The sequence below is a fragment of the Petaurus breviceps genome, unplaced genomic scaffold (genome assembly GCF_028583685.1).
Source record: "Petaurus breviceps papuanus isolate PSGF00001 unplaced genomic scaffold, PetGlider_PUasm1.0 115, whole genome shotgun sequence".
Classification (NCBI taxonomy): Eukaryota; Metazoa; Chordata; class Mammalia; order Diprotodontia; family Petauridae; genus Petaurus; species Petaurus breviceps.
Window position 1 is genome coordinate 9,290,055 of NW_027185612.1, and position 13,675 is coordinate 9,303,729.

Consider the following 13,675-nt stretch of genomic DNA (forward strand, 5'->3'; position numbering starts at 1 on the left):
TAAATTGTTTAAGCCTCCCATAAAAAAAATAACCCCAGATAGCCTGATTTTTCTTCATTATTATTGTTATGAATATAATGGCTAACATTTATATAGCACTTTAAGGTTTGTAAAGCACTTCCCAGATATCTCATTTGATTCCTCAACAACCCTGGGAGATAGGGATTGTTATTATCCCCATTTTACAGAGAGGAAACTAAGTCAGACAGCTGTTAAATTGACTTGCCCGGGGTCATATGGCTAAGTGTTTGCATCAGGATTTGGTCTCTGTTCTTTGTGACTACAATCCTATCACTCTATCCACTGCACCACCTAGCAAGAGAGTGTCATAGAAATAACAATATGCTTGGAGTCCCCAGGACTTTACCATTCTGAACCTCAGTTTCCTCATCTATAAAATGGAGGGGGGGGGCAGAATGGACTAGATGACCCCAAGATCTCTTCCAACTCTAGATCTATGAGCCTATGATCTTTTGCACCAGTAAATACCCACATACCCAAAATTATATACTTCGTTTTGAGAAAAGTTTATCTTGATTTTAAAAGAATGGCCATAGATTTTGCTCAAGTGTGTATTGTGCACACTGCTCATCACCAGTGAGATCTACTGGGCAGTGTTTATTTTTTTAGAAATTTAAATCATATTTCAAAAATAATGGGATCTGCCCACAAATAGTCTCAGTTCTCTTAAAAATTGTGTTCAAGGGGCAGCTAGGTGGTTCGATGAATAAAGCACAGCCCCTGGAGTCAGGAGGACCAGAGTTCAAATTCAGTCTGACACTTGATGCTTACCAGCCATGTGACCTTGGGCAAGTCACTTACCCCAATTGCCCTGCCCTCCCCCCTCCAAAAAATAAAACCAAAAAATAAAAATTGTGTTCAGTTTTAAGACTGGGTACTTAATACAGAAATAGACAACAGAAATTTCCAGTTAGTAAATTGTCTAACTGTACTAACTATTAACTTCACAGATTTGTTGTAAGGAAAGTGTTTTGTAAACTGTTAAGCGTATAATATTGTGCAGTGGAGAAGAATGCTGTATGGCTTTTACCAGGTAGCTATTTCTTGACATATTTGACTACTGTTTAAATCTTTGCCCAAGTAACAGTCTTTTAAAAACTTTGTTGTGTTGCAGGCATTTCGTCAAGAGATATTTGACTGTTCCATTTGTCTTACACCCCTCTCTTTGAGCAATCATCTTCAGTTTACACCCTCAGAAAAAACTGATCATCGTCATTCCCGGGAGACTGTTCTCTTGTCTTGTTCACACATGTTTCATCACACTTGTCTCCTGGCTTTGGAGGATTTTTCCCTGGGAGAAATATATACTTGTCCTCTATGCCGTTCCTATTATCAAAAGAGAATTCTTGAATGTTAAATTTACATTAAATAACATGGTTCTACTCAAGAAAAGTTACATATTTTTGAGAAAAATTTGTCTTAATTTTAAAAGAATAGCCAGAAATTTTGCTGAATACTGTACTGTACACACTGCCCATCCCCAGTGAAACCAAGGCAGCATTCATTCTTTTTAGAAATTCAAACCACATTTTAAAAATGATGGGATCTGTCAGTAAATTGTCTCAGTTTTCTTAAAAGTTATGTTCAAATTTAAGACTGGGTCACTTAATACAGAAAAGGGAACCATTAGACAGTGGAAATTTCTAGTCATTAAATTGTCAATATCCTTTCAGAAATTAGATTTCAGATAAATGTTAGATGGGCAGTTAGGTGGCACAGCAGATAGCATGCCAGGCCTAGAGTCAAGAAGACCTGAGACCAAATCCCACCTCAATACTTACTAGCTGCATGACCCTGGGCAAGTCATTTACTCTGTTTGCCTTAGTTTCCTCATCTGTAAAATGAACTGGAGAAGGAAATGGCAAACCACTCCAGTATCTTTGCCAAGAAAACCCCAAAGGGGGTCATAAAGTCAGACATGACCGAAATGACTGAACAACAATTAAACAACAAACTAACCCTTTCCTACGTGGTTCTGATTGGCTCTAAAGAAAGAATCAAGAAAAAGGAAAATAGGTTTTGAATCAAATGGGGCTGCCACCTCAGGGATGTTTTGCTCTTTAGTGGAATAAAGCCTATGGTGGACCTGGGAAGGTGTACCATATCCCAGGACCCCCAGAATAAAAGTCCTGACTCTGGAGAGAATGTTTACGTCAGGATAGAATCCAAGGGTCCTAAGTGTATCTAAGGTAATCAAGGGAAGATAGTTAGGTCCCTGTGACAACCTAGAAAGGAGAATGACAAGCCTCTGACATTTCATTTTAGCAACACACACAGAAAAGATAAGCTCCTCCCAACCTGAGGAGGGAGGTTTTTAATCCCCCTCCCAAACATTCCTCTGGGTCAAGGAAAATCCAGTAAAGAAGACAACAGCAACTGGAAGCCAAGGACATTTTTGTGGCAACTCGAGAATTCAGGTGATGATCTGCATCAGCATGAGAACTGTTAGGGGTACTTACCCTTAGTAACTCCAGTGTACATTTATGGCAACATGGCCTCCAGGCCAGTGTCCCCCCAAAACCCTGCAGAGAGCCCCTCAGAACAGAAGCAGGAGAGAAGCAACGACTGAGCAGCAGCAGATGACATCTGGATACCACCGCTACTTTCACAAATTTGGCTACAGGTAAGAAATGAACTTCTTCAGAAATACACATATTATTATTATATATTAAGTTCCTAATTTTCTTTATTAGCTATTGTTTGTTGTTGATGTTCAGGTGTTTCTGAAAACCACCATGGGGCTTTCTTGACAAAAATACTGGAGGTTCACCATTTCCTTCTCCAGCTCATTTTACAGATGAGGAAATTGCGGCAAATGGAGTTAAGTGACTTGCCCAGGGTCACATAGCTAGAATATATCTGAGGCTAGATTTTAACTTAGGTCTTCCTGATTCCTGGCCTGGCATTCTATTCACTGCACCACCTAGCTTCCCCCTTTTATTTGTTAACTGTGTCTTTTAAAAACAAAACTTTCATATATACATACAATTGTTCCCTCCACATTGCAGGGATGTGGCATGGAGGAGCGGCATGGCACCCCTGAGATCTGGAAAATCTGCATAAAATTTCTTGGCCCTTCATACCAGAGAAGAAATCTGAATTATTATGATATTAAAAGATAAAATATGTTGATACAATACTACACACATATTTTATGCATTTCTGAATTTTCTAAACTTTTTATGTGTCATCTGCTGGCCTATGTGTGTCATCTGTGGCTCCTGCAAAACTCCCCAAAAGTTTTAATTTAATTTCTTACGCTGACCCACGATATATCAAAACTGCAATGGGAAAAGTCATGATGTGGAAGGAATAACTGCATAATATATACATGCATGTTTCATTTTGTTTTAGGGAAGAACATTACTGTTCTATGTAAAAACTTTGTATAGCTAAACTATAAAATGAAAAACCTATATCCTTCAAAAGTTATGTCTGCAAAATACTTTCATCCCTTAATATAACAGCAAGTATGCTTCCCTGTATAAATTATGACAAGCACAGGAGAGTTTCCATTTTTTGGGTTAATAATGCACTATCAAGTAAAAAATATTTTCTAAGAAACTAGACCTTGGTATATGAAGATTTGTTACCTTATTCAAAATTTAAATCTCAGATTGGAACAATTTTAGCTATCCAAAAGTGGAATGGATAGCCATGAACTTAGTGGATGCTTCCCCACTAGAGCTGTCCAAGGAAAGGCTGGTCACCTGTTAGAGATATTGTAGAGGGTACTGTTATTCTCATCCAATTAATCTAATCCAATAAAACAAGCATTTATTAAGCATCTGTGCAAGGCATCATGCTAGGTGCTAGGGATACCAAGATAGAAGTGGTCCCTGCCCTCAAGGAGGTTACATTGTACATTAGGTCATTTAAGGAAGGGGGAAAAAAACACAAAGAATTAGGGGAATAGGAAGTGTGGTCCATGAATTAGGCCATAATTGAAGTTAGGGATTCTATGAGGAAAAACTATTGCAGGTACTTGAGACAAAGAAGCAGGAACTGAGAAGCTTGGGGAAAAGGCCAGTTTGCCTGAAACAGAAGTATGTAAAGGAGAGTGGTATGAAATAAACATGAAAAGTGGGCTGGAGGCAGATTGTGAGTTTTAAATGTCAAGCAATTGATTTTGTTTATTACCCTAGAGGAACTAAGGCATCACTGAACCTTCTGAAGCAGGGAAGTGAAACAATTATTGGTGCTTTAGGAAGACTATTTTGGCAGACATGTAGACTGAAAGCTGGGCATCAAATTGGTAGTCTTGGTGATGATGAGGTATGGGCTCTGGGAGTCCTTGAGGTACAGGGTCTGGGAATCCCCCTTGAACTCTGATTAAATCCTCTCATTTGATGAGGCATTTGCATGAGGCAATAAGCCTTACATTGTGGCTGGGCCCAAATCTGTTACTACACTTCCCACCCTCTGTTTATCTGACTTCCCACTGTTGAGCCTATCAAAATATCAATTCACCCTTGAACTGACCTAGCCCACCATTGACTGTAGCCTCCTGCTACCTCCCACCCTTAATCACTCATTGACCTCATTAACTCCTCCTGAAGACCCTCCCCAAACTCCTCCCCTAGACTACCCCTAGATTCCTCCCACAACCTTCTTTATATAAGATCCTATCTTGTCTCCATGTTTGTGAGACCACCATAGAATGACCTAGCACAGGCTTCCTCTGTGTCTAATACAAGCAAACTTTTAATAAACTTTACTTTTCTTTGGCTGAGAAGGCTTGAGTCAAATTCATTTGGCAGGACCTGGTGTGTGGGTATTTTGGGGTCTCCAGAGCAACCCTAAACCTCTTTATGGGTAACCTCTTCAATGATAGGTGAAGAGGGCCAGGTTTAGGATGGCATATGGTGATGAATGTGACCTATGTTGTGGTAGTAGAATTGATAGGCCCTGGGAACTGCTGAAGATGACTTTAAGGGTGATTTGCAAAGTGGTAATGATGAGGTATGGGCTCTGGGAGTCCCCTCAAACTCTCCTTGAGTCTACAGGCTCTGGGAACCTCCCTTGGACGCTGATTAAATTGTCTCATTTGATGATGCATTTGCATGAGGCAATAAGCCTTACATTGTGGCTGGGCCCAGATCTCTAGCCTAGTTACTAACTACTAGCCCTCCATTGTTTATCTACTTCCCACCCAAACTGGCCTAGCCCACCATTGTCTGTAGTCTCCAGGTAGCCTCCTGCTACATCCCACCCTTAGTCACTCATTGACCTCATTAACTCCTCCTGAAGACCCTCCCCAAACTCCTCCCCTAGACTACCCTTAGATTCCTCCCACAACCTTCTGTATATAAGACCCCATCCTGTCTTCATGTTGGTGACAGCACCATAGAATGACCTACTACAGACTTACTGTGTGTCTAATACAAACGAACTTTTAATAAACTTTACTGTTCTTTGGCTGAGAGAAGATTTGAGTCGAATTCATTCGGCAGGACCCTGCGTGTTGGTATTTTGGGGTCTCCAGGGCAACCCTAACCCTCTTTATGAGTAACCTCTTCAGTAGTGTCCTTAACAGAAACAGGAAAGTTTGGAGGATAAATTAGTTAGGAGAGAAGAGGCCACATGGAGACCACAAACAATGGTGGGCAAGACCTGGCAGTGGAAAACAGTGTGCTTATCCAGGCAAACATGAGTTCCTAGGCTTTCTGCCTCCGTTTCCTTTTCATAAGCACAGTTCAGTCAACTAGTGATCCTGAGAAATAGATGTTTCCATCCTTAGGAGCTACGGCATGAAAAATCCTTGAATTCAAGATTCCCAAGTTCCAGAGTTGAGTTCTGTTAGTCCAAAGGAAGATTTTTCTAAGTACATGTTCTTTGGAGAAAAGGTCCACCAATCAAAAAAACTGTAGCTAAATGTCCAAAGCTATTCCAAGGTGGAGCAGGAGATCTAAACTTTGCCAACTCTCCATAATAAAACATTGATAAGCTAATTAAGGCTTGCCTATTCTGCAGGCCCTTAAAGGGTCTTTTATCTTCTGGGGGAAAATAGGGACTCTAATGGGCTATTTAAATCTTATTATTTCTGTGTTTTTTTCAGGCACAACTGTTGATAGGTTATATCATGCACAGTTTCTGCATTGGAGGAAATGAGCTGTTCCATGTTGGATCCCCATTTTGTACACTGTATTACTATGGGAAAGATGCCATTACTCATATTTGGGGAGACCATATATATAAGCTTTGTTTTCAGAGAACAACCTTGAATTTTACACTGGAGTAAAGGTAAAAGCAGAAAAAAAACCCCTAATTTGGGGGGAATGATTCATTAAGAATGCTAAGGAGGGAGGGAAGTGTCCCTGAGCCATGGTTAACAGAATCTAGCAACCAGAACAAAAATTCACCTTTGTTCCTTTGTATTTTGTGTTGGTTAGGTCATATTTAGAATAGGATATTCAAGTTTCAAGATCAAAGATAATCTAGAGCAAAGGAAAAACAACTAGGTTAATAAGACCTTTAAATCGTGTCTTATTAAACAAACTAATATGTATTATGTAGGTTAAGAGCTTGGAGGAAAAAAAAACTTGATGGGATCAGGAACCACAATAGACTGCCTTTAAATATTTAAAGGGTCATTATGTGAAAGATGGATTAAACACATTCTATGTAGCTCCAAAGGACCAATGGGTAGAAGTAGATTTTGACAATATAAAGAACTTTCTAATAGAGTTAGTTAAAAAGTGAAGGAAGCAGTGTGACAGTGCATCCCTGTAATACCTGCTGCTAGGGAGGCTAAGGCCATAAACTGCTTGAACTCAGGAGTTCTGAGGTGTAATAGGGCTAATGCCAATCAGGTATCCTCACAAGGTATGGCACCAATAAGGCGAGTCCCTGGGAGGGAAGGAAGTCACCAGGCTGCCTATGGAAGGGCTAACCAGCCCAGGCTGGAAACAGAGCAGGTCAAAACTTGTATACCAATCAATAAAGGGATCACCCATAAGAAACTCCTTACAGGCTGGGTGAGATAAGTCACAAAATAGACAAAGAAAAAAAGAAGAAAGAAAGAGAAGATGGGAGGGTGGGAAGAAGGAAGGAAGGGAGGAAGGAAAGAAGGAAGTAGAGGGAAGAGAAAGGAAGAGAGAGAGAGAGAAGAGACAGAGAGAGAGACAGAGAGAAAGAGAGAGAGAAGAAAATGAATGAAGTTATAGTCAATGGAAAGGCTTAGTTAGGCAAAGACTGAGTGACCAAATATTTATCAAGAATATTGAATATTGGGGCAGCTAGGTGGCACAGTGAATAGAGCACTGGCCCTGGAGTCAGGAAGACCTGAGTTCAAATCCAGCCTCAGACACTTAACACAAAAACTAGCCATGTGACCGTGGGCAAGTCACCTAACCCCAATTACATAACTTCCCCCCTCCAAAAAGCAAAAAATATATATATTGAATATTTCTGCATTAAGAAGGTTGAACTAGTCTCTAAAATCTCTTCCAGTTTTGAGATTTTCTTTTTGAGAGCTAAATGTTTTCAAATAACATGCTTTTTAAAAAGTCAAATCTCAATTTGTCTTTAGGATATTAGAATAAACCTAACATGCTTTCTGCAAGGAAATACATTCCTGAAAATCTGGGCATAAATTTACTTAATGACTCAAGAAGATAAAAAGTCTTTCATAAATATGGGACTATGCAAATCAAGGAAAGATTAGTCAGTCTAGGGAACTCCTTTTGGGGATTCCCTCCCATCACTGTAAAGCACAGTCTATTTTTGCCTTAATATAGAAGTCCTCAGTAGTTTACTATACATATAGAGATCAAGTGACTTGACCAGGGTCATACAGTTAACATGTGTCAAGAATCAGGATTTGAACTCAGGGCATTATGACTTGGAGCCCAATACTCCATCTATAGTAATAACATGCTACCTCTTTCATGAACATATCTAAGGGAAATATTTTAAATAAGTATTAATATACTAGTGCTCCAATCTTTTTGGGGGGGGGGTCTTTTTGGAGGGAGGAAGGCAGGGCAGTTAGGGTTAAGTGACTTGCCCAAGTGTTAAGTGTCTGAGGCTAGATTTGAACTCAAGTCCTCCTGATTCCAGGGCCAGTGCTCCATTCACTGTGCCACCTAGCTGCCCCTAAGTGCTCTAATCTTTAACTGTTTTAGGTTAGACAGTGGGATTAAAAAAAAATTTAAAAAAAACATTGGGGGGGGGGCTATTTTCTATAGTTTACCTCACTTTTCCAGGTAAAGAGCATTTTTTCACCCTCGAAAAATACGAAAAAAAAATCTACAGATTCTTAATGTGGGCAGTCCCAGCTATCTATTACAGTACATTTCTGGAAATACCTTAGAAAACTGAACCAGGAAAAATGAGTATTTTACCTTATGTACTCTATAGCCTGCATTACCTTTTTTTGCCACCAGAGGGAAAACCTAAGTATAGCAAAAAGATACTGAGCAGAGGATGAAAACATGTGGGGTCATCATATGGCAATTTGTAAACCAGTAGCCAAAAATAACTTAGCAACTGAAGTTTACAAATATTTAAATCAAGTTGGGAAAAAAAAGGTTAAATATAGGTAGTTTTTTAGAGTGAACCATCAAGAAATCAAGAGAGCAAATTCTTGTACTACAAATAATTGTTTAGTGGGTCTTTACACACACACACACACACACACACACACTATTAATATTAGGTATTGTATTTAGGAATGGCACTGGATAGTAGTAATCATAATTGTTATGCTTTAAGGCTTACAAAGTGTTTTCACCCCCCCCCAAAAAAAAAAACCAGAATACCTGTGTTATGTAGCATAAGTATTTTTTTTAATTATTCCCATTTTGCAGATGAGGAAAATGAGGACCAAAAGGGGAAATTGACTTGCCCACAGTCAAACTACTAGTAAGTGGAGGAGCTCCAACTTGAATACAGGCTTTCTTAGTAACAAGAATCAGCGTTCTTTGCTTTGATACATGATTCCAATCTTCAGCATCCAAACCATTTACCATTTCTTACCTTCCTTCTCCCTTTTGGAAATCTCTTCCCTGAGCTTCTGGTGTTCTGCAGTTACTCAAACTTCCCCAATGTAAGCAAACTCATCAAAGTTTATCCATTCAGGAACTCTTCGGACCTTTCTCCTCCACTCACCCAAGTAACTCTTTTTCTGATTCTAAGTCCAAGACCTTTAGTTATTCTTTGCCAGTGCTAATCCCATATACTAATTTGCACCTACGTGTTAATCATTAACATTGGCCTAATGTCTTGCCTCCCTATTGAACATTTGTACTTAATCTTAATTGAAAGGAGTTAATGACTAGAGATTTCTAACTCAACCCCACCCCTGAAGGGCCAGTGGTGGGTGTAAGGAGGCATATTTTCCTTGTATTCATCAAATATATGGGTGAAATACACAAACACATGGGTGGTTATCTATTCCACCTATGACAGAACTGCATGATTAGATGGAATTTAACTGGACTTGTGGGTAAAAAAAGTGTTTGTTTCTTTGAATGACATCTCTCTTTGAATGTGTACTCACATCAGCACACCAATTTGTAGAAATGTATGAATGATGATTAACCTTTCCGTCTATATGGTGCTGTTTTTACTTTGATGCTTCATCTTGGAGCCAAGATGAACCATAGCCACTTAAAGGTTATGACAAAACAAAGAAACAAAACAAGTTCAGGGAGGCACTACCCAACTGAAAAAGCTGAACTAGTGTTTTGGCAGCCCAGGACAGCCAAACAAGTTTGAGTAGGCTCCTTACCAATTGGTCACACAGTTCAAATACCACTGATAGTTGGTCACAAAGTGACAAAGGAATGATGTGTACATGGGGTAGTGAGGTGGTATGCACATCAAAGAAATTAGAGATCCTTGAAATATGATGCCTAAATTGATTTTTAAGCTAAAACTGATTCTTTTGGCTTCTTCTAATGCCAAGTTGTTTATTATTGTGGTTCAGTTGTGTCCCACTCTCCAGGACCTCATTTTGGGTTTTCTCAGCAAAAATACTGCAGTGGTTTGTCATTTCCTTCTTCAGCTAATTTTTTTATTTTTGCTTTTTGGAGGGCAATTGGGGTTAAGTGACTTGCCCAAAGTCACATGGCTAGCAAGTGTGTCAAGTGTCTGAGGCCAGATTTGAACTCAGGTCCTCCTGACTCCAGAGCCAGTGCTCTATTCACTGCGCCACCTAGCCACCCCTCTTCAGATCATTTTACAGATGAGGAAGCTGAGGCAAACAAGGTTAAGTGACTTTCCCAGGGCCACACAGCTAATAAGTATCTGAGGCTAGATTTGAACTCAAGAAGATAAGTCTTCTCTACTCTAAGCCTGGCACTGCACCACCTAGCTGCCCTTCCCATGGCCTTATTATGACATCAAATCCTTTTGCCCCTAAGTATTTTTCTTTTTAAAGCAATTGGGGTTAAGTAACTTGCTCAAGGTTACATGGCCAGGTGTTTCTGGGTGGGTGCTAAGTGTCTGAGCCCGGATTTGATCCCCAGGTTATCCCGACACTGGGGCCGGTGCTCTTACTCGCTGTGCTACCTGGCCACGCCTGCCCCTAAGTATTTTCCAAGGCCATCACCCCTGCCCCAATGTTACTTTTTTCCCCTTCCAATTTCAACCCCATAGTTAATTAATTCAACTTTAGTCTATCCTCTAATCCCTAGACTCTTTATTGGCCCTTTATGTCTTACTAAATCCCAATAGTGAATTACTCCCACCATCTCCCTCTTCCACTCCTTTTTATATGTTGCTAAACAGAACTTGAGGAAAGCACATAAATGTATTGCTGGATTTTCTGAAATTGCGGTTGGTCATTCCATTTTTAATCAGTTTCTAAGTCCTTCAAAATTGTCTTTACAACCATGTTATACAAATTGTTCTTCTACTAATTTCACTCTGCATCAGTTCATGCAAAACTCAGGTTTCTCTAAAATAATTCCCTTAATTTCTTATAGTACAGTAATATTCTATCACATTTATATGCCATAACTTCTTCAGGTATTCCCCAATTGACAGGAACCTCATTTCCATTTTTTTTTGCCACAAAAAGTTTAATTAGTTTTGTATATCTTTAGATTTTCTTTTGCTTAGAACTAATTCCTCATTCCCTATTAATCTACTTTCTCCCTCTCTTTTTTCCCTTTACCTCCTGTTTTCCTTTTGGGTGAAATGCATTTTTTAATCCAGCTATGTGTATGTGTATTTGTCCCCCCTTTGACCAGTTGAGAGTGAGGTTCTACTGTCACCTGCTCCCCCTACTCCCTCCCCTTTGTTGCATAGATTTGTATTTTAACTGCTAATTTTCCCCATTCTTCCTTCCCATTACCCCCATTCCTCCTCCCCCCCCCCTTCCAGGACTCTTCTTCCCCTCTCTTTCCATTCTTTTAAGATTCTTGAAATGTAATAGAATCACTCTCAGGGCCTCTCCTTATCAGACTCCCTCTATGACCCCTAGTATTGATAAGGTTCATAGGCGTAAGTACTATTTCCCCATATTAGAATAAAGTTTATCCTTGTTTAGATCCTTATGATTGTTTACTAATGTTTATCTTTTTTATACCTCTTGACTCCTATGTCTGAGTTTCAAAGTCGTTATTTAGCTCTGGGCTTTTCATCAGGAATACTTGAGTCCTATATTTTATTGAAGGTTCACTTTTCCCCCTATAGAATTATACTGGGGTTTTTTTGGCTGTTTTTAGTTAGGAGTCTACATACTAATAATCTCTTAAATGTCAAATCTAATGATAATTCTGAAACCAAATCCAAATGACCTTTTCTCAGTTCTCATCTTTCTTGACCTCTTGTAGTTTTTAAGAGTGTTATCCACCCTTTTTTCCTTGTTGCTTTCTTCTAGGTTTTTGTGACTATTCTCTCCTGGTTCTTCTCCTACCTATCATACTGCTTCTTTTCAGTCTTCTTTCCTGGATCTTCATCCAAGTTACACCTGCTAAACAAGCAGGTTATGTTCCCTATCACTGTCAAGGGTAACATCATTCCCCCAGTGCCTCAGGTTCACAACCTAGGTCTCATCCATAACTCCTCATTCTCTCTCACCCCGTATCTCATTGGTTGTCAAGGCCTGCTCATTTCATCTTCATGACATCCCTTTTCTCCTCTCAACACTGCCACTTCTCTGTTGCTGCTGCCAGCAGCCTCATGGTTAGCCTCCCTGCCATGAGCCTATCTCCACTACAGTCCCCCTCCCCCAGCTATCAAAATGATCATCCAAAAGTGCAAGTCTAGCCACGTAATTCTCCTACTCAATAAATTCTAGTGGCTCCCTATCACTTCCATAATTAAATATAAAATCATCTGGTGCTAAAAGTCTTTCTTAAATTGTGCTCCCCTGCCCCCCTTTCCAGTCTTCTTATATCTTACTGCCACCCCTATGTACTCTTCAATCCAGTGATGCTGGTATCTTTGCTGTTCCTTGAACAAGACATTCCATCTCCCAAATCCACCTGTGCATTGAATACTCTCCATCTCTGCCTCCTGACTTCTCTGCAATTCCAGCTAAAATTCCACTTTCTACAGGAAGCCTTTCCAAATTCCTCTTAATTTGTGTCTTCCACTTATTTCCAATTTATCCGGTATATAATTTGTAAATACTTATTTACATATTGAGAACAGGAGCTTCTTGAGGACAGACTTGTCTTTTACTTTTTCTTATATTATAGTATGAAATATACTGCCTGGCATATAGCAGATGTTCTGTAATGTTGTATCCTAAGCGGTTCCTTTATGGTGGTGGCTGCAAAATCATTTGTGATCCTGTGGCTCTTTGATACTTGAATTCTTTCTTTCTGGTTGCATGTAGATTTTTTTCTTTGACTTAGAGGCTCTGAATTTTGGTTATAATATTCCTGGGAGTTTTAATTTTGAATGTTTTTTTTAAGCAATGACTGATAAATTCTATTTTCACTTTTCCCTTATTCATAAGTTCTTGAAATGGTCTAGTTTTTTTTTTTTTGGTCATAGCTTTCAAGCAGTCTAATGATTCTTAAATTATTTCTCCTACCTTTGTTTTTCAGGTCAGTTGCTTTTGCTAAGAAATAGCTTGTATTTTTTTCTATTTTTTTTCAGGCTTTTAGCTTTTTTAGTATTTGCTTTCTTATGCAATCAGCTTCTGTTTGGTCCATTCTAAGGAGTTTTCAAGGAGTTTGTTGCTTGGGTAAGGTTTGTATTTCATGTGCCACGCCGTTAATCCCCTTTCCAATTCTTTCACAGCTCTCATTTTTTCCAATTTTTTTCCTGTAGTGATCTGATTTGATGTAAAAAAATATTTTAGACTTTTTAAAACCTTGCTTCACCTCTTGAAAGAATTCTAGCTCAATCTGTAACTGAACTGTATCTTTCTTTGAGGATTCGTTAGTAAACAAGCATTTATTGTTAACTCTATGTCAGCCAGAACGCTAAGCACTGGGAATACAAATACAAGCAGAAAAAGTTCCTTCCCTTAAGGACTTTACATTCTAGTGGGGAAAGACAACACATAAAAGGAAGATGAAAACCCAGGGGGAAGGGGAAGAAGGAGAGCACAGGGGACATGGCAGATAAAGTCCTATGAAGATTCAGGAATGCATCCTGCAAGAGAATGAAGACATTGGTTGGCCTGGGAATCTCTCTTAAAACAAATTTTGGGAGGAACCAGCCAATCAGAGAGTTAGATGGGATTTCC

At 39.3% G+C, this 13,675-nt stretch overlaps 1 protein-coding gene across 1 annotated transcript in view; it reads left to right on the forward strand.

Annotated features, from left to right (window-relative positions):
• The window catches only part of RNF32 (ring finger protein 32), a 51,499-nt gene extending 50,121 nt beyond the window's left edge, over positions 1–1,378 (forward strand). Inside the window, exon 8 of the mRNA XM_069085120.1 lies at positions 1,136–1,378. Coding sequence (XP_068941221.1) covers positions 1,136–1,378 — 243 coding nt within the window. The remainder of the gene's footprint in view (positions 1–1,135) is intronic.
• The last annotated feature ends 12,297 nt before the right edge of the window (positions 1,379–13,675 follow it).